At 36.1% G+C, this 22,914-nt stretch overlaps 1 protein-coding gene across 6 annotated transcripts in view; it reads right to left on the bottom strand.

Annotated features, from left to right (window-relative positions):
• Positions 1-22,914, bottom strand: part of EXOC4 (exocyst complex component 4) — a 738,285-nt gene that overhangs the window by 390,281 nt on the left and 325,090 nt on the right. For all 6 annotated transcript variants that reach the window (XR_011438236.1, XM_023640178.2, XM_005609413.4 and 3 more), the window contains exon 10: positions 20,151-20,247. Coding sequence is in view for 5 of the 6 variants with exons in the window: in XM_023640178.2 (XP_023495946.2) it covers positions 20,151-20,247 (97 nt within the window). In the remaining variant the exon portion in view is untranslated. The remainder of the gene's footprint in view (positions 1-20,150; positions 20,248-22,914) is intronic.

Here is a 22,914-nt window from a genome sequence, read left to right as displayed (position 1 = left end):
TGGTGCTGCAAAAGTAATCATGCAGCTTCAGCTTGTTTAATGGTTTTGTCAATATCTGGAGAAGAGGAATTCCATGGGACCAGAAGAAACCTCAGGGGGATTTTGCAAACATTAGGAAGAAATTATACAAAGGGTTTTCAATACCAGTACTTTCAAAAGGGGGAAGGGCATTATTATTTTAAAATAATGAGCTCAAGAGAAATCTAAACTAAATTTTAAAACTTAAAATGATTTTTTCCTTTATGAGTGGTATACCAAGACTTACCACACTAGGAACATAAAGTCTACTCAACATTCATTGTAATCCACCACAGAGACAAATCACCCCTTTCATTCTCTCTCTTCCTGATATTTAAGACACTATAGATGGAAAAGCATAGGTATATTAAGAGAAATGAATAAGAAAAATTAAATATGTCCTCTGCTTTCCTTTCACAAATTGTTTCTGGCATTGTTTCCCCACAACTTCAGCTTTTTGATTTTTTTCTTCTGGATTAAGACTTATTTTAATATATATAACATATAGTACTTTACTAATGTCATTTTCTATGGGACAATGTAATTAATTCAGTGACATTAATATTGACCTCATACAGACAAAGGAAGAAAGCTGGGTTTTCTTGTGTACCACATACAAAACATGTGAGGAACGTCACACATAAAAGATCAACTTAAAGGATGAATCAAGTTTACAGTAGTTGCTTCCCACGGTTCTCCCTCAAGACTTGGATGCCACCCAGTGTTGCCGTGTTTGTGCAGATGCCATCTCTGGACCACCCAACTACCTCCTCTTGCCAGCCCCAGCCCCACAACTTCAGTTTTTAACTGCTCCTCAAACAAAACATTTGATCAGCTGCCTCACACTCTTTTTAGAAAAGCATGAACACTTAATGAACAAGTAAATTTTAAAAATTAATGAAATTTCTGAATCAAACTGCTAATGCGTTACTCAAACTTTTCCAAATAAACATACAGACGTGTCCATTCTTCCTCATATAAGAGATAGGTTTAGCAAGATGGCACTAACAAACGGCCTGGGTAAGTCAGAATTGTCTTCCTCCCCTTTTATGGCTCCTACTATACGATCCTGCTTTAAAATAATCCTATATTGGCAGATTACGTGTTTAAAGCCAATTCTTAATAGCATCATGCAGACTAAAATATTTGAGACTATTATACTTGTTAAATCTCACTGGAAAAAAAGAAGGAGGCACAAACTGCAGAAGTCATTTGAGAAATAATGTAATGGCACAAAATACAGAGAAATGCACGCTCTCCAGAAGACAACAGCAATAGAGAATGGTGACAAGCAGACATTCCTGCAGGCAGCAGAGGGCTTCTTGAGAGTTTTCACTTCATTTCGTACCAAGACCTAAAGCTAACAGGGAAATCACAATGTTCTGTTCCAAAAATACTGAAGCACTCCTTCTTCCTTGCAATAGCGATATCCCTAATCTGTGTAGAGAAATTTTCTTTTAAACAAATTAAATTATATTTTAAATGGGCTTGAAATTTTACCTTGGGTAAATTTATAATAAAAGTCCTTAAGCTATGCAAATAATTATATGTAAATTAACCAGGTGAATTAATAAAGTTTCCTTCTAAATCAGCACTATTTCTAGATGCTCATTATTTAGAAGCAAAACTAAGAGAAGGGTATAGTCATGGGACTCAAATACCGTGAGGAAGTACTTGAGGTTGTGATCTTGACCTGGCCTGTGATGTCTCTGGGACCCAGAGCTAGTCATATTGTATCTTTTCATTTAAATTTTTTAACAGAAAAAATCATTTATTCTAACCCAACAGGAGAAGCATGTTTATTAACTGCTTGCAAAGTGTCCTATTGAAATGGTATTCTGGCATAAAACAGCCCAATTACAGCCATCATGAAAGAGTAGTACAGCCTGAGAAACCTACTATTTTCAGGTTTTGAGTGGAGGCACACACTTGAAATACAGAAGAGAGGGTAAGAGATAAGGCTCTGGGGTACTTCTGCCTAGGCTTGAATCCTAGCCTCTCCAATGACAACAGCATGATCTTAGTCAAGCTATCTCAACTCTCTATGCCTCAGGTTCCTCAGCTATCAAATGGGGATAATAACAGTAGAGTTGCTGTCAAGACTGAAGTAGATAATACATTTAAGCATTTATAATGTAAGTAGACACATCACGGGGCTCAATAATTTTAGTTACTTTTATTATATTGACTTCAGTTAACTGAGATCTTTACAATACATAAGCAGATTGCAAAACTGAGATCCCAAATGTACACTTAGATGACCAATTCCATCCCACATTACCCTAACATTCCTAGAATTCAGAATGTTTGAAAACTATTATTACACTTTTGTATATAATCCAAAATACAAGGATTCAAGATAAATGCTCATTACTATTTCCAGGTACAAGGAGTAAACAATATTAATGTTCCAGAAATTCAATGTTTGCATGGCATCAAACTCAGTGGCAAATGGGATGTGAGCAAGGCAAGCAACATCACTAGGACTGCATCAATAATCTGACTCCTTATGGCTTCAGTGAGAGTTTCCCTGGAGTTTGCTTTGATAATGAGTATAGACAGGGTTGATCCATTAAGGACTATGCCTGCTGTCTTAATGCATTCCCTCAAGTAATTCAATCATGTTTGTTTGGGAGAGACTTTGCATTATCTTAAGGACAAATACCAGGTTTCTCAGAATATGCTAATATATTTAAATTATAGAGGGGCTTCCTGATTGCATTAGAAATGCATCCATCTTCCCCTTCTTGTCTTTGCAGAGGGCATGCCACAGGCTCTGTCACAACCAAATGCAAACTTCTCCTAGGCTGGGTTGCTCATTCTATTTTGAAGAGTAACTGCTTTCTTTCTCAGTAGTTATTCATCATCCACCAAATAAAATAATATCTGAAATATGTGTGGCACACATAAATATCTTTCGTCCAACTCCCAGATAAATACATATGTGGATGTTTAATACAATAATGGGGTTGATAAAGAGTCTAGAAGACTGAGAAGAAACTAAAAGAAAAACAAATAGAAATTTTAGAAATATCAAGGTCATTAGGAAAAGCTTACTCTTTCCTCTTCAGAGAAACTAAAAAAAAGAAAATGAGCTATAACTAATATTTAGAAGAAAAAATATCTAGCTCCTAGTAGTGCAGTTCACAACCATTGCTATAAAGATTTCAAAATGTTAGCTTAGGCGTCCTGCCTCTCCCCAATCCAAACTATGAATAAAACTTCCTGCAGAAGTGCCAAAGCCTGTGACAAAATTCCTCTACCATTTACATCTGTAATGGTTTTTCTTCTAGAGAGAAGAGAAAATATGGGGAAATAAAATTTTTGACAGCCTTTGTGATGTTCAGTAAGGTGGAAGTATGTTTGCAAACTGCAAATCCGAGTGACTTGTTGAAGCGCCTTCTCTGACAGGCAACATTAAACAAACGTCTCCCATAGGAGGTTCCTCTGGGGTGTGCGCTTGGGTTTCGGGAGGGGAGGAGAGGAGAGGCTTCATGTGCTGTCATGGGAAATTAAGGGTCTACCTGAAGGAGTTTTACAGACTCTCATTTTTAATCAAACACAGGCAGCCTGTCAGTTAATACACGCACTAAAGAGGGCAAAATAAGTGACTTTCTCTCTCTGCTTCATCTTCATCTCGACAATGACCTAAATAAGAATCAGTTCTCTTTAATAACTGTACCACAAAACACATTTGGAAGTTTATCTTCGTAATTTATCCATTTGAATATCACAAGCAACCCCAAGAAGGAAAACTAGATACAAATCCATTTTAGGGCCAATGATCCTAAGGCACATAGGAGCACAAAACCTGAACCGCGAACTGTGCTCGGTCACCTAATAACCAGCCGCCTATCCTCATTACTATGGTTCTGACAGTGAGAACTATGAGACCTTATTTTCCATGAAAAGTTTATATTATTAATTCACTCATCAAACACTTACTGAGATCCTAGTACGTGCTGGACATCATCAAAGTTCCAGGTATGCAAAGCCGATCAAAAAATGGTCACTAGCATCTTCTTTATGAGGGAGAAACACATGAGAAAAAAATACTTGGAGAACAATTACATGCTGAGTCGACCAAGGCATAGAGGAAAGGGGGGGAGTAAGAGAGGTGTCAGAAGGGGTCCCAGAAAAGATGTTGCTGAGGGATGAGGAGAAATTCTCCAGATAAAGGAGGAGGAAAAGGGCATCAAGTAGAGAGAAAACACATGCAAAGGAAGAGGGATGACAGAGCACTATGGTTTGTGGGATGCCAAATAGTTTAGGATGGTTAAACAGATGACAGGAAGCATACAGGAAAATGAAGGACAAAGGGCTCACAAGGTAATTCTACAAACCCATTTTTCTCAACCAGTTACTAAATAGGACTCTGAGGGCCTAGAAGTGAGAGGAGTCACAAAATGGAGGTGGCCTGGATCCTGAATCATCTTGTGGTATATCCCATGAAGTACCTGAGACAGACCCTCTTCATGCCTCGGCTCCAATCCAACACTGTGCAGAGAGCACAGGATTTAGAATCAGAATCCATAGGTTTATGTCCTGCCTCCAATACTGTGTCACCTTGAAGAAAGAATTGAATGTTCAAGCCTCATCCATGAAATAGGGATAATAATACAACTCTTTCAAACTATTTCTCAGGGTTGTTATGAAGACTGAATAAGACATGGCCTTGGAAGTATTTTGTAAATTGCTCTTTAAATGGTAGCTATTTAACGCTATTATATACTTTACATACTTAAGCACATACACAATCATAGCAATAACATTATTATTTATGTTTTGGTAGATCAAGATCTTGTGTGCTAGACTCTCCCTTTTGACTCTTTATAATTATAAAATAAATATGTGGTTGTTGCAATAAATTCAGAAAATATAGAAAAGTATAGCAAAGAAAATAAAGGTAACCACAATCCCACATTTACTTCTAGGTATATAGGTACTCATAAACAAAGATATATATGTATTTATATATTTTAATCAAAATTGGTCATACAATACATTCTACCTTATAATCAGTTTTTTTCTCAATATATTGAATATATCCTGCTATGTTAATAAAACTCCACCTACTTGCCCATTTTCAATGTCTGGACAATATTGTATGCATGGAACATAATTTACGTAATCAATCTCATCTAGATAGATAGTCCAACATATGAACACAGATCTTAGCTAAACATTCCCTGTGCTCTGTCCACTTAGCAGTCTTTTAATCCCTCCCTTCACCCCATCCTCCCACGCACTCACCCATTTAATAATCCTTTTGTTTTACTTCTTTGGCAGAACCTGTATCTTGATCTTGAAGATTTTCTGAAAGTCTTCAATTCTGCATTATGTGATTCAGCGATGTATTAAGCTTCACTTAACTGGACAACTGTGCAATGACTTAACCTGTATACTCCCGTCTCAGCTACAAATGTCACCAGCCCATCTGGCTTCTACTCTTTATCCACGAGTCCCACTCTTTGTCCTTCACAAGCACTCCTTCCCCATCCCCAGTTCCAACTTCCAAGCAAAAATCCTGAGTTTGAGTACAGTCCATTTTTTTTCCTCATCTCTATTTTTCCACCATTTTCTCCTGATAAGGAGGTTATTTTCTTATTCTAATATTTTTACTAGGTGTAGGCATATTAATTTCAAGATAAGACTGTATTCTGAGCATCTCAAGAGAATATGTTAAGTGCTATAATGAAAATATGCCTAACACACAATAATTTAAAAAAATGAAAAAAGGAGACACTGGTGAACTCACATCTTACAAGAAGTGCAGGAGCAAGTCCAAGTGAAAGTTGATAGAGAAGGTGATAGGAAAAGGTTGAAAGATAAAGGCATGATCCACTGTGTAAAATGTTGGCAAAATCAGGTAAGATACGACTGAAAAATACCCTTGAGATTTGGCAATTAGATGGTGACTGGTGAGCAGAGTGCAAAGTGAATGGGGGAGGAGGAAGGGAAATGAAGAGCATAGTATATTCTTGAACAGTTTAGTAGGAAGGAAAAGAAGGACTTAAGTAACAGGTGAAGGAGGGAGGTGATAAGCAAGTTTAAGAAAAGTGATTTTATACAATGGGAGAGGTTGAGCATATTTATAGGTCCCAGGGAGGGAGCCAGTAGAGAGGAAAAGCCTAAAGGCACAGAAGAGACTGTTTCCAACACAAAAAGAACAAGATCCTAGAGGCGATGAAGGAAAACAGGATCGAGACCAGAGGAGAAACTGCCTCTGAAAAGGGAAAGGGCACACAAAGAGATGTGCCTCTACAACAAATAACGTCTACAGGTAAAGAAGGAAAATCAAGGAAAGTCAGCACAGGTCGAATACTGGACTTCTTCGTCATGGATTTTCTTTTATTCTCAAATTACCATGATACCCTAATTAGGAAAATAAGCTCCACGAAGGCAAAGACAATGCCAGGCACACAATAAGCACTCGATAATTATTTCTTGGGGAAAAAAATGAATGAAAAATAATTAACAGAAAAATATACCTAAACTGAAGAATTTTCCCCTAAAATTCAGTTTAAGTACAGCCAACTCCACTGAATGTAGGAGTTGTATCTTGAAAAATCAACATGTCAATCAAAAACATGTAAAAAAGAAAATGTAATGAATCAAGGCTTATAAAGCGGAGGGACTTCTAACTTTCAGAGAAAGATGTTGCTTCCTTTTCATTCTTCAGTGAAATCCTCATTTCAATTTTCCTGAAAGCTTCAAAATAAGAAAGAACTGTAGATTCACTCAGATGTATTTCTGAGCATCGATGTGCCTCTATCAAACCTGCTCAGCACTCCTAATTTCATTCTAAAGAATGGATTTAGTGGAAATAAATAAAATATGCAAACAAGATATTGATGACTTTGCTGCTACTAGCACCCTGAGCATACTGGGCAGAGTGAGAGAGCTGCCTGTGGCTGGCATGGGATCCCTGCTGACAGGGAGTTCTGGTAGCCACCAGGAGAGGTTGTATATGAATTAAAACTCAGGAAACAAAGTGTCTATGACAAATGTGAATCTACAAACTATATTATATTCTAACAACCAAATAGCTAAAGTGAAGGCAATGAATAAATATAATTAACAATAGCCTCCAGATAATATAAAGAGGTTAAAAACATATATCTGTAATATGCAAGACTCCAAAGACTTATTAAAAGAACACTTAATATCTGTCAAGTTGATCTTGTGTTTTTATAACCGGCCGACTCACTCACCTCCGATTCATTTGCTCATTTTCTCAAAACAGTTTTATTGACTGCCTATTACAGACCAGAGCCCTGTGATTTACTACTCACTATAACTATGTTAGGGCCTCTCAACTGGGCCCATGCCTGCCATTGCTTCTTGTGACATTCCTAGATCCAACTGGCTCTTCGTTAATGCCTCATATCACACTTCTCTCCTCCCCCTTGGATGGAATTTGTTATTGCCAAATACTAGCCTATATATTGGCAAACCTAAGAATGTTGATTTAAAGGTCCCAATTATTTTGTTTTTAAAAGGACAGTACTTAATTTCAAAGTAGTATCATTTTTACTTTTCTTGGTGTCGAAATTCCTTCTCTTTAACAAAACTGGCAACTTACGTTAATTGCCAATTATTTTTTTCATTGATTGATTCATAAATTCCAAAGTCGGGGAAGTACAGTTAATTAATTTTAGCTTCCCTGGCGTTTCCTTCCAAGGCTGTCGGACACAGTCTATATTCATCATCTAGAGAATCTGGCTCATGGGCACCCTGGCTCACCACTCGGCTAGACCATGCCCCACCACCCCAAGATCTCTTAATTGCCTTAGAGGCTCCTTGATCCACAAAAACAGGGAATCAAAAGATTTCTTGAGAAGTTGTTTTGAAGAAATTTAAATTGTAAGCAATTTTAAGGACCATAAGATCCTAAAAAGTTCTCACTTATTCTGAAATAATAATTGAATATTGTTTTTATAACCGCAAATTTCAGTGGTATACTGATACAACAGCTAACATAAAGGAACCAACGACTACTGTGCTCCCAGTAACGTGGACGACTGACGTGGACATAATGCTGCACAGAAGCAGCCATTTCTTCTCATCATAGATCACTTTCTCACCTATTTACAGCGTGGCAGTTTACAGGAATAGGCTTTAAAGAATGCTCACCGAGTTTAAAAATAGTAATCGTCAAACAATTACTATTCTTCCACAAGTACTGAAAACTACTTGAGGACATAAAAAATGCCAGTATCTATTTCAATTGCAAGACAAAAGAAAGGACAGACCCAGCATTTCCAAGTTCAAAACCACGACTCTTACCAAAAACTAAAATTGAGGTAATTAAAAACTAAATCATCTATTATGATACTTCCACTTCCATTCTTTACGTCTGGGTGTTCTTGCTTCTCTTGCTTGAATCAAAGAACTTTTCTCTCTCACTTATTAAATAACAAAGTCCTAAGAAAATATTGTTGCTTACTTTGAGGTTTCTTTTTGTCTGTTTGTTTTTAACTACAAAAGGAAAATAAAAAGGATTTCTTGACCGTGAATGGAAAATATTTCACTTGCAGTAAAATATATTAAAAAAAATAGTACGCTATTAACAATTAAATGTTCAAATGACATTACTGAAAGGAAAACATTTGAAAATGACCAAAGTAGAGCCTTTGGTATTATACGGAAGCCCTTGTAACAAAGTATGCAAGCAGTAAGAAGAGAACAAAATGAATAGGAGTGAGTGAGAGTGTGAGTGTGAGTGTGTGTGTGTGTGTGTGTGTGTGTGTCTTCTGAGAGGTAAGGAGAATATTAAAATAATTTTCCAGATCATACAGAGAAACAATGTATAGCCAATACCTGAAGGAATATAAGTTATTAAAGGGAGAGACTGTGTTTTTCCTCTAGGTAGTCCTACATTATTTTTTATATCGAATTACATTATCAATTTAGTTTTCAAAATCAAATGTAAATGGGCCTGTAGCCGGACATAAACATATTTCATTGGATGCTGAATAAGCCTATTTTGGCTATTGCAGTCCAAGACAAATACATGTTCAGAATACATAAAAAGCACACATAAATTATGTAAACATTTTGCACTGAAAAGAATCTTTTCTACTGTCTTTTATATGTAAGCTTCCAAAAATGTTAATTGAGAATTATAAAATTTAATTGATAGTAACAAAAAAATCTGCATCTAATGTCAGCTTAACCCTAGGTCAAAATTACAGGAGCAGTCATGATGATTTTAGGTTTATGTGGAAACACAGTTTTAGTCCCATATTAGCCTTTATAGCAGAGGAAAGTCAGCTTTCTTTTGCCTTTAAAGTCACTGAAAGAGTTAATTTATACTCACTTGTACTGGTTACTGGCACAGGAAAAAAACAGAAAAACACGAGCAGAGAAAGAAAATAGAAAGAGGACTAAGGAAGCCCAGGGTAGGGAGGGGTGGAGTTTCTCTAACAACTGCTCAAGATAAGTCACAACACAAGTCTCTCTTACCCTTGTACTGGAAAGAAGAAAATCAAAACTGAAATGACGCAGAAATCTACTACAACTCCTCGATCCTGACAATGATAATCATCAACACTAAACTGAAGTATAACAAGTAACCTAAATGAGTAAGACTGGAAGAAACATATCTATACAGAGCTCTGAAGTTGCACAGTATATTAGAAAGACTGACAGTCACAGATTTAAAGAATGTAGACCTGACAGTTCACCATTTAGTTTACTGTACCTTGAATTCAGCTTCTGCTTAAGCATCTCCAGGAAGCATATGGTCTTCTAAGGAAAGCTTTCCTATATCTGGATTGCCTTATTCATTAGAAAATTTGCATTATGTAGAGTCAAATCTCTAATATTCAACCAAGTAGTTCTAATGCAGACTTATGAAATAACAAAAAACAAAATGGCTTTATCTCTTTTAAGTGATAGATATTTATATATTTGAAAACAGACATCAAATCTTATTCTTCACTAACATTTCTAGTTCTTCCTACTGTTTCTCATAGGAATGACCTGTATTTTCCTGCTCCCTAGACCGGCACCTTTTGCCTCTTTTGACACTGTTGTTGAAATGTACATTGATATGTGGGTTGGAGCCTTGATTGGCTCCCAATTTCACTTACTAATATAAAATTGCCAGTTAGCTGCAGTCAGTGTTCAGCCATATATCATACAACATATTTGGAAAGTACCAAAGTAAAATAAAAGCTTAGAAATTTTAATCTCAAAAAATTAATTTGAAGATTAAAAGCATTTCACGTTTATAATATAAATTCACAATCAGTTTCTCAAATGTGGGGTTTGAAATCTAATATACCACCACTCAAGTGCTTCACAGGCCTTCACAGGTCAGATGTTCTGAAAACATAGCAATATTTTTCATAATTCCGAGGACCGGGAAAAAAGCAGTGAGTTTCATAAAAATGCAACAGGGTAGCCACATTACCTCCCATGCATGAATAATGTATGATCTACAATGTTATTTGCTAGACTGTCTAATCACCAGCATCTTTCAAAATGTCTACATACGCTTTAGTTCATTAAGAACAAACATGTATCTGTATAAAAATATCACATACCTGTGAACACTCAGAATAATATTCTGCCAAATAGCAATGCACACATCAAACTGACATGGTAGGACAACTTTTGTGCATTTCTCAAAGGTAAAAACATTGGGAAAAGAAATACAGAACAATTATTTCAACTTGTGACATTCATGCTTACTCTAAACTCTCAAACTTAAATCCTCTTTCAAAGCAAACCACACACACTATATATATGTATATCTAATATCAAGGAATGATGCAGAGGCCATTGTATAGTTTTAAATGAAAGTGAAGAAAAAATGGGCCAGCCCTGGTATCCTAGTAGTTAAGTTTGGCACACTCCACTTTGCCAGCACTGGTTTAGTTCCTGGGTGTGGACGTTCACCAGTCTGTTAGTGGCCATGTTGGGCTGGTGGCCCACATCCTAAAAAGTAGAGGAAGACTGGCATGGATGTTAGCTCCAGGTGAATCCAAGTGAAACTTCCTCAGCAAAAAAAGAAAAAAAAAGTGAAAAAATATAAAAAAAGAGTCCAAATAAGAAAGATTACAAAGCAAGGTTTCTTGTATTAGAAAAGATTTATAATCTTGGAAGGGGCTTCCATGATTCATGAAAGAATGATAAGGCAAAAGTTACTTTATGTAATCATACGTTTTCCCTGTAGTAATAAAAAAAAGAAAAGGTGAAAGGAAAAAGTATCTAAGTTTCTAATAACTACTAAAAACAGAACATGAAGCTAAGTTACAAGAGTCGTAGTTTAGGATCAATGCCGTTAAAAAAAGCAAATTTCTAAATTTACCTTTATATTTCTATATTTTATCCTATAACACTTTCTAGTTACAACAGAACTACAAAGATGCAAAAAAATCTAGTGTACCATTGTTAGGTATGCAAGAAAGACTGATCTACTTCAACCTCAAGACTAAAGAAAAAATAATTTTCCTTTACATTTTTATTCATATCTGATTAAAAAAATTCACTTCAAATCAACAAATATTTGCTAAGCACTGCTATAAGTTACCTATTAATTCTTTAAGCAAATATTTATTGTGTACTCCCTTCATAGAGAAGACACATCTCAACCACTGTCCTCCCCCTTCACTGTGAAATGATATCAGGAAAGGATTTGAGAAAGGAAAGATCATGAAGAGCAGAAATCTAAGATCTTAAAAGAATGCAGATTTGGAATTTTGAAGACCTAAAATGGTCTTACCAAATTCATTCATTTATGAGAAAGAGTTAGTGCCAGAAAAGGTTGAAAAGATCTTTTGTGCTAGACCAGGTTTAGACTAATATATATAATTCATAAGTAGTTAAGTGATTATCCTAGAATTATTTTTTATAAAAATCTGTTAGATCTGTTGGTAAAGCTTATACCAAAAATTATAAGACCTTCTGCAAAACAGTGTACCAAGCCATACTACTTCCTTAGGAGAAAACAGGAGTCTATAGTTCAGCCACAACTATTCCTTAAAAACGCATATGTCTGGAATGTCACACAGGATAACTACTTCATAACAGCTTGTCAGGCTAATGGCATAATAATATTTGCTCAATATCTTTGGATAATACTGTCAAAGTGGGCTACATCAAATAATAATTTTCCATTTCAGGATACATAATTGTTAGGAGGGACAAAGGATTTTCAATACACCAGAGAGAGTAGTGCTAATGACTTCTCCATTAAAAACAGAACTTCCCGAATGCCCAAATCCAGTAAGATAAAAGTCTCAAAAAATAGTTTTCCTGGGGCTGGCCTGGTTGCCGAGTGGCTAAGTTCGTGCACTCCACTTCGACGGCCCAGGTTTGGTTTCTGGGCACAGATCTACACCACTCATCAGTGGTCATGCAGTGGTGGCAACCCACATACAAAACAGAGGAAGACTGGCACAGATGTTAGCTCAGGGCAAATTTTCCTTAACCAAAAAGAGGAAGATTGGCAACATATGTTAGCTCAGGGCCAATCTTTGTCAGCAAAAAACAAAAAAGAAGAAGAAGAAGAAGAAGAAGAAAAAAAGAAAAGTTTTTCCTGACAGCCATTATATCAGGCTTTCTCTAAGCCTTGATAGTCTTTGGAAGTTTAGATTTAGTCCCCAAAGTTTCTTGCAAATCTAAACATAATGCCCTCCTTGATGTTTAAACAAAAAGAAGGAATTTTTACCTTGACTACCCTGCCTACTAGCTCCCCACTCATCTGCCCCAACATCCCCACCCTCACCCCCAGCAACACACACCCCTTATTCACATTAGTCTGCTCACTGTTCCATGAACATATCCTTTCCTCTTAAAATTTCCTCTGCCCAGGTCGTTCTCCCCCAGATAGTCACATGGCTTCCTCCCTCACTTCATTTCAAGTCTAATCAAATGTCCTGTTCTCAGAAAGGCCTTCCCAGTTTAACCCTATCATCCAAAATAGTGGCCCCCCACACTGCCAGTCACTATCAAATTCCTAAATCTTCTCTGTTGTTCTTCAAAAAACTATCAGTACCTGATATTGTTTTCTATGTGTATTACTTTACTTTTTTATTGTCTGGCCTTTCCACTAGATTATATTACACAAGGGCAGAGGCTTAGTTAGTCATGAAATGGAGAGGACCTGGCATAAAATAAATTCTCAATAAATTTTGTTAAATGGATGAGCAAATGGATTTTTATTATGCTTAATTATAACAGTGAATTTTATATGCCTTTGATCTGCCAGCAGTGTCAACAAGCAATATTAAAGTGCTATAATTAATAATACAAAAAAATATAAAATAAAAATGTTAATCACAGTTGTCATTTACTTTGGAATACCATTTTTAGAAATATAACCCACTATGCTAATGGCATAATCAATTTTGGAGACTTTCATTGTTCCAGGTTTGGTTTCTGTTACCTGTTGACCTAACTTCAAGACCCCTCATAATCACAGGCACTTTAAAGCTATTTCACAACCAGGCCACGGGTAACTTTGGAACAGTCCCCCATACTGTCTGCTAACTGGCAGTTTCTATATCCGACAAGATTCTTTTAGAAGTTATTCTTCTCTGTAATTAGAGACAAATATGATTAGACGATACGATCACAATGATTTTTTGTTCTTATTGCTGTTGCCTTAAGAAAGGCGTGCAGCCAAAAGGAGAGATACTGTCCATCACCAAAGCCCAAGATGCCAAGAAAGTTTCATCTCCCTCACTGACCTAAATGCCAGCCTCTTCCTTATTGACCAATAAATATTTCATTTTTTGTTCTACCCAGGAAGACTTTAATTGCTGTCTGATTTTAATGAAGTGTGGCTGATAAATACTGAAAAATGTTCACAGCCTGGATATTCAATATTCAAGTTGCATTCAACAGAGTAAGCATCAGTGACATTTCTGCAATTTTAAATGCCATCATCATCCACTATGTCTCCAGTCTCTTACCTCTGCCAAGTCACCCCAAGAGTGCAAACATCTGCTCTTCAATTGTCTCCTAATAAACACACTTTATGTGTGCAAAGTGCTAACCACCCTAAAGAACCAAATCCTTTTAAAAGCTAGTTGAAGCAAACAAGCAAAACAAGGAACATGTTGTCATTTGGACTTTTAAATTTTAAAATGTCACGCCTTTGGAGTCCCCAAATATTATAAAAGCATTTCCCAGTCACAGGATTGCATAACTTGAAAAGTAGATAGCAAAATCTAAACCAACCAACTCCTTTATTTTACAAACAGGGAAAACTAAGACTCCCAGTGATTTGGCCAACATCAAAAATAAAAATGTGGTCACTCCTACCCACCCCCCAGCCCACTTTCAGTGGTCTAGTCTCTCTACCATGCAATATACAAGATGTCTTTCCATTGAAACAATGGCTCCAGTGCTAAAAGAATGATTAAATAAGTCATTTAGTAAATTAATTTCCTGAGTTTGTCCTAACTGCAAAACTTAACGAACATTCTCTGCAGGAGATAATTAAGGTAAATGAGGTCACAAAGGTGAGACTCTAATTCAATAGGGCTCCTGTCCTTATAAAAAGAAGAGGCCATGTGAGGACAAAGGGAAAAGGCTTCCTGGGACTCATGAGACTTGTCCTAGCTCTAAGGCTTTGGAATTTTTGTTTCTCAAGCAATGATGGGCTGCATTAAATCTCAACATTTTTCTTTGCGATTCCATCTTTGAAACCAGAAGCCTACGGTTGTGAGAAGGAGAGTCCAACAGAGCCAAATGTATGACTTTGTTCTCATTAATAACACTCCCCATCAATTTGCCTTATTGGCTCAGATTGCATACATGACAGATAAACAGAGAAAGCATTAGAGCATTTTCTGAATACTTTAGTCATATTCTACAAGCATTTAGATTTTTAAAGGAATAATTTTTGTTGTCACCCATTTTCTGCTACATGAAGAAACTGTACTAACAAATCTAAGCCACAATATATTCTCTGTTTTCAGTTTCTAGAGAATAAAGAATGAGAAACAAATGTAACAACAAAGAGAAAAATAAAGTCTTACTCTCTCCCTCCAAAATTCCACAAATAGCAGCCACAGAGTAATTCCAAATTTCTTGAAATGGTTTCATTATATATTAATTGTAATTAAAAACTGTTACTCTATGTCAAAATGTGGTTGATATTTTAATAAATTATACTTCATTGGTAGAGGTTTATTTATATTTAGATCATGATTAATAATTACCATGATGTAATTATTAAAAAAATTATTTTTGTAAAAAACCTAAACGCATGTCAAACCTAGACAAAAGAAGAGAAATATGCCATTCAAATTTCAACACTAACATATCTTCCTTCTGTTCCCCAAATTCAAAGCCTATAAAATATATTCCATTTATCATAGTGAATCCATCCATTCCTCTGGAATGTTTCCAGAGAAAGCTGAAAACAGCAAACGTTTCAGCAGAGGAAAAAAGAGTCTATCATGTTCAGGGTCTATATTTTGGTGAAAGTATCTCAGAATCTACTTAGGCATGGCTAGAAACCTATTTATTTCACCATGTTTTTGTTCATTTAGAACCTCAGGCAGAAAAATTGATTAGATGACCTCATCATCAAAGCCTTCCTTAAGGGTTTACTTGCACACAATGTCTTGTAAGGCTAAGAGTGAAGCAAGCAAGGTAATACTATAGCTCATCTTTTAAAAATTTCATTCTCTAAGAGACAATTTTCTGGTTTCTTAATCAGAAAGAGAAAATAGTAAAGAAAAGCATTAAATAAACAAATCAAGGGGCCAGCAGAGTTAATGGGTAGGGAGCAAATTGGAAGTCAGTAGATCTGCCTCAAATACCCGTGAGATTTCCTAGTGATGAGGCTGGTACAAAAACAAGTTTGCAAGGTTACCAGATCCAAAGACCTTGAACAATAATTTTATGGGAGGATAGGATAAATGACTGCCAGGAATATATAAAACAGCATAATGGGAATCTGCTGTGTGGTGTTCTTAGCAGGGTGGTTCAGAGTTTTCAATATGGAAAACCTTTAGGCTGCAAAGAATGTGCTGCCATCTGAATAAAAATTATGCAAAGAACATTTTTAATAAACAAAGTGTAGAAAAGCCGTATGCAAAGTTTCTGGAAGACAGAGTACAAGTGTTGCTAGATATGGGGGAAGAGCAGCAAAGGAAAATGAAGGACCTACACACTTGAAAGGGTTTCTCCCTTCCAATGAAAAATATCTGAGTTCAATAACAGAGTGTAAGAAAACAATGACAACGTTCAAACATGTTGGCTTGTGATAAAAGTCAACTTGTGCTAAGGTCCTTCTGAACTTACTTTTTGAATACGTGTAAGTTCTAAACAAAGAATAATTATTATAAGCAGTTAGAAAAAGAGTTTGAAAAATTGAGATGGGAAAATAACATGAGTCACTCCATACAAGTAGAAACTCATTTGGAGGGGAACCACTGGGTGACAAGATATGTGATTGCTCAATAATGTCAAACTAGTTTCAAGAGAGGATGTATTGACTTACATACTTGGTATGAGAAATCCCACTGATCCACGTCCTCTCCAATAATTGGTGTTTTGGGCTTCTTCATTTTTGCCACCCATGCAACTACCAAGTGAGTACCTTTCAACAAAGATTTGATCCTATTTTTTTGTTTCCCCAGGACCTGGCATAGAATCAGAGTCCAATAAATAATCAGCGAACAAAACTGAAGTAAAGGAAACCAGATTTGAACCTACATAACTTGTGGTTTTCGCTTTCAACTTCAAATCCTGTGCTTTTTCCCCATCTTCCCATTCTTCTACACTGCCTCTTCCACTATGTTTATATTGTCTTTTAAATAATAAAATGGTAAATCACATTCATTTGGAACTGGCATGGAAAAAGAGCAAGGGGCAAAGGATGGAAAATTTATCTATACATATTTTACTTAAATAATCCCATAAAAATAAGAGTGACTATTTCTAAACAAAAGTCCACATTTAGGGGAGAACACACATCGTATGTGTTCAATAAACATTTGTCGAGAGAATAAAAGAATGACTACAGAAGAAATGAGAAAAGCTTTCTTTAAATGATAATAGTAAAAATGAAATATCCTTGTATGATAATGCACATTGATTCTTCTCATTACCAAAGCTAAACTTCCAAACTCTAGAAGAAATAATAAATCCAATAATCAGCCAACGGTGAAGTGTAAAAACTAAAATAAAAAAATGCTGAAAGATATTAGTCATTTGAAGTTCAATAAGCACATTATGAGTTTTCAGTTGAGACTCTATAGTGGGTTTGAGAAGGAACACTGCAATTTGAGACAAAGGCTAATTTAAAGACTATAATGATCACCTGCTTAGAAAGGAATTACCTTGCAGACCACGAAATATTCTTGTGACTTCCATTAAGAGTTACACAGAGAACAAATGAATGATAAACTATTTATACCACGCAACAAAACTTTCTCCAGTTCTAACCTATAATAAACTTAAATTCTGAGTGAAAGTAGAGACCAAACAAGTGAGTATAACGAGCAGGAGTATTATCAAGCCTGAAAACTCCCTAGTGAAGCAGCATAAATGCAATACTAAAAAATAATTGTCAAGAATTATTGGGGCCGGCCCTGTTGTGTAGTGGCTAAGTTTGCAAACTCCACTCCAGCAGCCTGGGGTTTACGGGTTCAGATCCCAGGCATGGATCTACACATCACTCATCAAGCCTCACAGAGGTGGCATCCCACATATAAAGCAGAGGACGACTGGCACCGATGCTTGCTCAGGGACAATTTTCCTCAAGCAAAAAGAGGAAGATTGGCAACAGATAGTACTTCAGCGCCAATCTTCCTCACACGCACAAAAAAACTGTAATACATTAAATTCTGCAAGTATTTTACCAGAAATGCATTTTGTTAAGTGTGAAATAACCATATATTTTTTCCCATTCTCCTGACTTCACATTAAAATTTTTTTTAAAGTTTATGGGAAAAAAATCTCTTGAAAAGTGGTTATTGAGCACACTGCTAAAAAGCTTCCAAAGGGTTTCTTCTATACTTAGGAACAAATGTAAGCATAAGGATTCCATTTATCCAAGCCAAAGCATAACTTAGCAGTAAATTATGGTGTTAAATCTAGGTTAGAAGATGCCTATAATGATTAAGGTATTTCCCCATTTTCCTAACAATTAGCAACACTAACTAAGTAGAAATCAATTGTAATTGGAGAAGAGAGTGAGTAGTGAACTAATTACCAAAGTCAGTTGATATATAAGAGCATTGTTACTTAATCTAGAAATTCTATATGTTGTAATATATATATATGTAAAATCAACTAAATTTATAAAGGAATAGTCTTACTTCTCTCAATTCCTTGATTCTTAAATTATATGAATTTACTTGCTGCAAATGTTTGCTAAAACAGATTTTCTTAAGGTTAATAACATTTCTTTAAAAATCTCTTATTTTATGTGTGAAAGTCAGGGTTTTTTGTTGTTTAATTTATGTATTTGTATTTTTGCATTTAAAACTAAATGGGTAAAGTATTCCAGTACAATTTAAAAAACTGGTTACCTAAATAAGAGATTTAAATTGAAGTATTTCTACTGATATCAATTTAGTAAGTCTTGGTTAATGAGAAGGTAGGACAATTTCAGTAATAAACTGCATATGGTTTGGAAAAGTATACAGAGTATTATCTCTGGCCACTTCAGTAGCATTTGTTTAACTATTATACTAAATGCCTCAAATATCAGAGGAGTCACCTGAGAACGTCAATGTGATGAGCTGGGGTACCTAACTTTAATGAACCCAAGAGTTTCTGGTCCATTATAGAAAAATACGGCAAAAATGTACAATGGTTCATTACAGACAAAATGCACAAATAACATTATCTTGGATATCTGTGTCCAGAAAGTACTCCTTTTTATTGTGGTCAAAAATACATAGCAAATAATTTACCATCTTAATCTTTTTTTAGGTGTACCGTACAGTAGTGTTAACTATATGCACATTGTTGTATAAGAGATCTGTAAAATTTTTTCATCTTGCAAAACTGAAACTTTAGATCCATATAATACCACCTGACTTGTCCACTCCCAAGAAGTACATTTTTAAATGTATTTAGGGATTAGAAATTTTTTAAATGGAAGTATCATGAATTCTTACTGTCTGACAATCATAGTATCACAATAAACTGAGCATTATAACAGATTTCATTCTAGTCACCATCAAGTTTTTCTTCAATATATAAAGCCATGTATTTGACTGATATAATGTATTTCAGCTTTTATAAATCATTTTTGTTCAGGGACCTGCCAATTCTGAAAAGATATCTGAGTCATTAGTGTAAATTAGTTAGGCAGATAGGGGTCTGCAATTTTCTCCTGTACAGGGCCAGAGAGTAAAGATTTTAGGCTTTGTGGGCCATATGAGTGCTGTTGCAAATATTCAACTCTGTAATTGCAGCACAAAAGGAGCTATGAGCAACACACACACACGGAGGTGCATGACTGTATGTCAACAAAAATGTATTTACTGGGCCGGTCTGGTGGCCAAGTGGTTAAGTTCTCGAGCTCCATTTCAGCGGCCCAGGGTTTCCCCAGGTCGGATCCTGGGCACAGACATGGCACCACTCACCAGTCCATGGTGAGGCGGCATCCCATATAGCACAACCAGAGGCACTCACAACTAGAATACACAACTATGTACGGGGGGGGGGGGGGGGGGGGGGGTTGGGGGGGAGGAGGAGGGGGAGGAGGGGGGGGCGGAGGAGGAGGAGGAGGAGAAGAAAAAAGAAGATTGACAACAGATGTTAGCTCAGGTGCCAATCTTTATTAAAAAAAATGTATTTACTAAAACACATGACAGGCTAGATTTCTTCCATGGGCAACAGTTTGCCAACCCCTGAAACAGCTAAGAAAGGGAAGGGAGAGAGAGAGATAGGGAGAGGGAGGGGGAGGGGGAAAGGGCAGGGGCAGGGAGCAGGAAGGAAAATCAGATCAAAGTATTTATGGAGTGAACTCCTGAGAACAAGTAGCTTCTTAGTGGGGTTGACACTACTTGTTCTGTTGACAAACTTTGAGAGTGAAGCCCTAGAAAACGGAACAAGTTCTTAATGGCTTGGTTCAAGGCTGACTGACCTACCAGCATAAATAATGAAAACACTGATCTTCAGTGAGTACATAGGATTTGACTTACCTTAGTAATGGATGGAATATGACAGTAATATTTCTGGCTCCAGGTTTGCAGACAAATTTTGTTCCTCCACCTTCAATTAAGTTGTCATCAGGACCCCCTTTCAGCAAAAAGAAAAAAGAGAAATTTAGTTTATTAGAACTTTTACAAAGAAATAAACCAAACCTATACAGACAAATGTTATACTGCTATAAGTAAGACCATCTTTGAAAACGATTGCCTTCAATATGTACAAAATTATTTTGGATGACTTGATCCAGTCTTTCTTATTAACTAAACTATGGATTAGCATTTTCTCTTTGAAGCGATAACATGGAAGCAGAGTAAGAATAAATAATATGTTTAAAGAAACAGTGCAAGGATTTAACTCAGTTAAGGCTAATTTTGACCTCTAATCAGCAGTGCCTATCTTGGAAAGTACAGCACATGAAACCTTCAGGGGAAGGAGGAAGTGCCATTCAAAGATGTCCAGGGCTGTAAAGACTGGAGCAGAGACCTACAGAAACCTAACCGACCAAGCCTAAGACCCTACTGATTGTTAAGATACACTACTGTTTTATGTAACACTAAGAAAAAAAGTCTTGCTAATTAAACTATACAATGCTTCCTTATTACTTAGAATCTTTATTTTTCTCACTGAAAAGTTCCTTTGGTTTTTAAAATAAATAGATGTTTACCATCAATCTTTCCTACACATTTAATAAGGAAATATAAGAAAAATAAATTGTTTAAGGTCTTCTTAAAACTATAACAGTCAGAGTCTAGCTCTTCTGAATGACTCAGCATTGTCAAAAAGCTCGTTTTCTAAACAGTGTCACCAAGTATTTTATTCCAGGCTGCTGATATCCATTCTGCAACGTTTAATGTTGACATGTTCTTGATGCTATCAGAAGGTTTAAAGAGAAGCTGTTCCTAAACCAAGACTCATATTCTTTCCTCAAATGGTCCTTAAGAGGTTCATGAATTGAAACGGCCATTAAGACGCCATTGATTTAAGATACATCGTAATTTCAAAGAGTTTAGAATGTGAAAAATGTGTACTTTAGGATGCTGGGAGAAATGCTCCCCCTCCCCCATTCATGCTTCTTTCTATTAGAATGAAGCTCAATTAATGTAATTTTTGGCCTCCCTCCATCTTTTACCCACTCTAGGGGAAGTGAAGAAACTCTTTAGGTAAAATTGAGAAGAAAAAGCTGGGCATGCATGCCTCAGGAACCCCCTTTTCCACTTTAGAAACCAGAATTCCTGTAGATAGTAAGCGTTGTCTCGCTAAATTTAGCAACGAAAGTCCTGCCTTGTCAGAGAAGGATGAAGTAGTCTAGCACCTTCTCTAAGTGGATCAGTAAATGTCTAATTTCGATGTTCTGTTAGAAAACTCACTTTGCTCTCAAACTAGGCTACATCCTTCAGTCTCACTTATACCAATATAAAAGTGGTATTTCACCTTCCACCTACCTTATTTATGTTAATAGTTTCTTAATAGTTTCAGAACTTTGACAGGAAAGGAAGATGCTATTTAATGGGCTTCCTCAAAACCCAACAATCTATACTTAAAATATTTCATTTCTTTTGTCTAAATTAAACATTTTCATTCTAATTATAGTTCTTTGCAGGATACCAAATATAACTAAATCTCACCCGATTTATTATCTGTCTTAATGGTCTCTGCGGCATCTTGGAAATTGACTGATAAAAACATGTGAAGCTTCAGAAATCCATACCCTGGATCATCAAGACTTCCCAGAGGCATGAGAGTCTAGACAAATCCCATTTGGATCAGTTGTTTCCACCAACTAATCAGAACATGGTTTTTCTTTAAAAAAACAGAAAATATAATTGGCATGTACAGCTCTTGATTCAAAATCATGAGCTGTTTTCTCTCATTTTGAAAAAAATGAAAATATAACTATATTTGCATCAGAGATATTAGTGTTCTGCTAAGTCAGTGATTTTGCTGAGTTGAAAGCAAAAGGAGAGAGTCTAGACTACCACAAACTCTATTCCTTTAATAAAAATCCTTTTCAAAAGGTCACATGGTATGGTTACAGACAGACAAAACCCCAGAATAAATATATCTTCTTTATCAACACTTCTCTTTGTCAGAGCATAAAGTGGAGTCAGATCTGAATCACCAAGGAAACGTGTATGTGTAGAAGAAACCGGGTTATATTCTGCACTCTAGGAAAAACATAAATAACTTCCTATAAAATAAATAAATCTACACCAAAAAAATAATGCACTAATCTAATCATTATGAGCATCTCTTTTAAAGACAAATGTGAGCTGAACTACATGACCTCCAATGGTTTCTAAAAATTCTGAAGTTCTATGATTTTAGATATTCAGTAATTAAATACAGACCTGATTAACCTAGCTCCAAACTTCACGCACACTGAAAGCGTTGCATGTATGCCCACCTCCATGCCCTGGTCCAGACTGCACTCCCATCTGGAGAGCCTCCTCCCCTCCTACCACTCCTTTAGGCCCCAGGTCTAGCCCTAAACTGTTGGGTGCCTCTCTCCCAATGGGCACAATTCCATTAACAATGACTTTATATAAAATAACCCATAGAACCTCACTTCTATTATTGTCCTTTGTTTTCTAAAGCTTATGTAAACTTTTGGCCACCTGGAATGTAACTTCCCAGAAAGTAGTTATAAAAGCATACATTTGCCGAATGAATGAAGGAATAAACACCTAACTTCATAGAATGTGTTAGAATTAGATGAAAAGGTACACATGAGGTCCTCCGTAAACTGTCAAAAAC

This window comes from Equus caballus, chromosome 4 (genome assembly GCF_041296265.1).
Source record: "Equus caballus isolate H_3958 breed thoroughbred chromosome 4, TB-T2T, whole genome shotgun sequence".
In the NCBI taxonomy this organism is placed as follows: Eukaryota; Metazoa; Chordata; class Mammalia; order Perissodactyla; family Equidae; genus Equus; species Equus caballus.
Note: the sequence above shows the minus strand (reverse complement) of the source record. Positions and strands in the feature narration are given on the sequence as shown.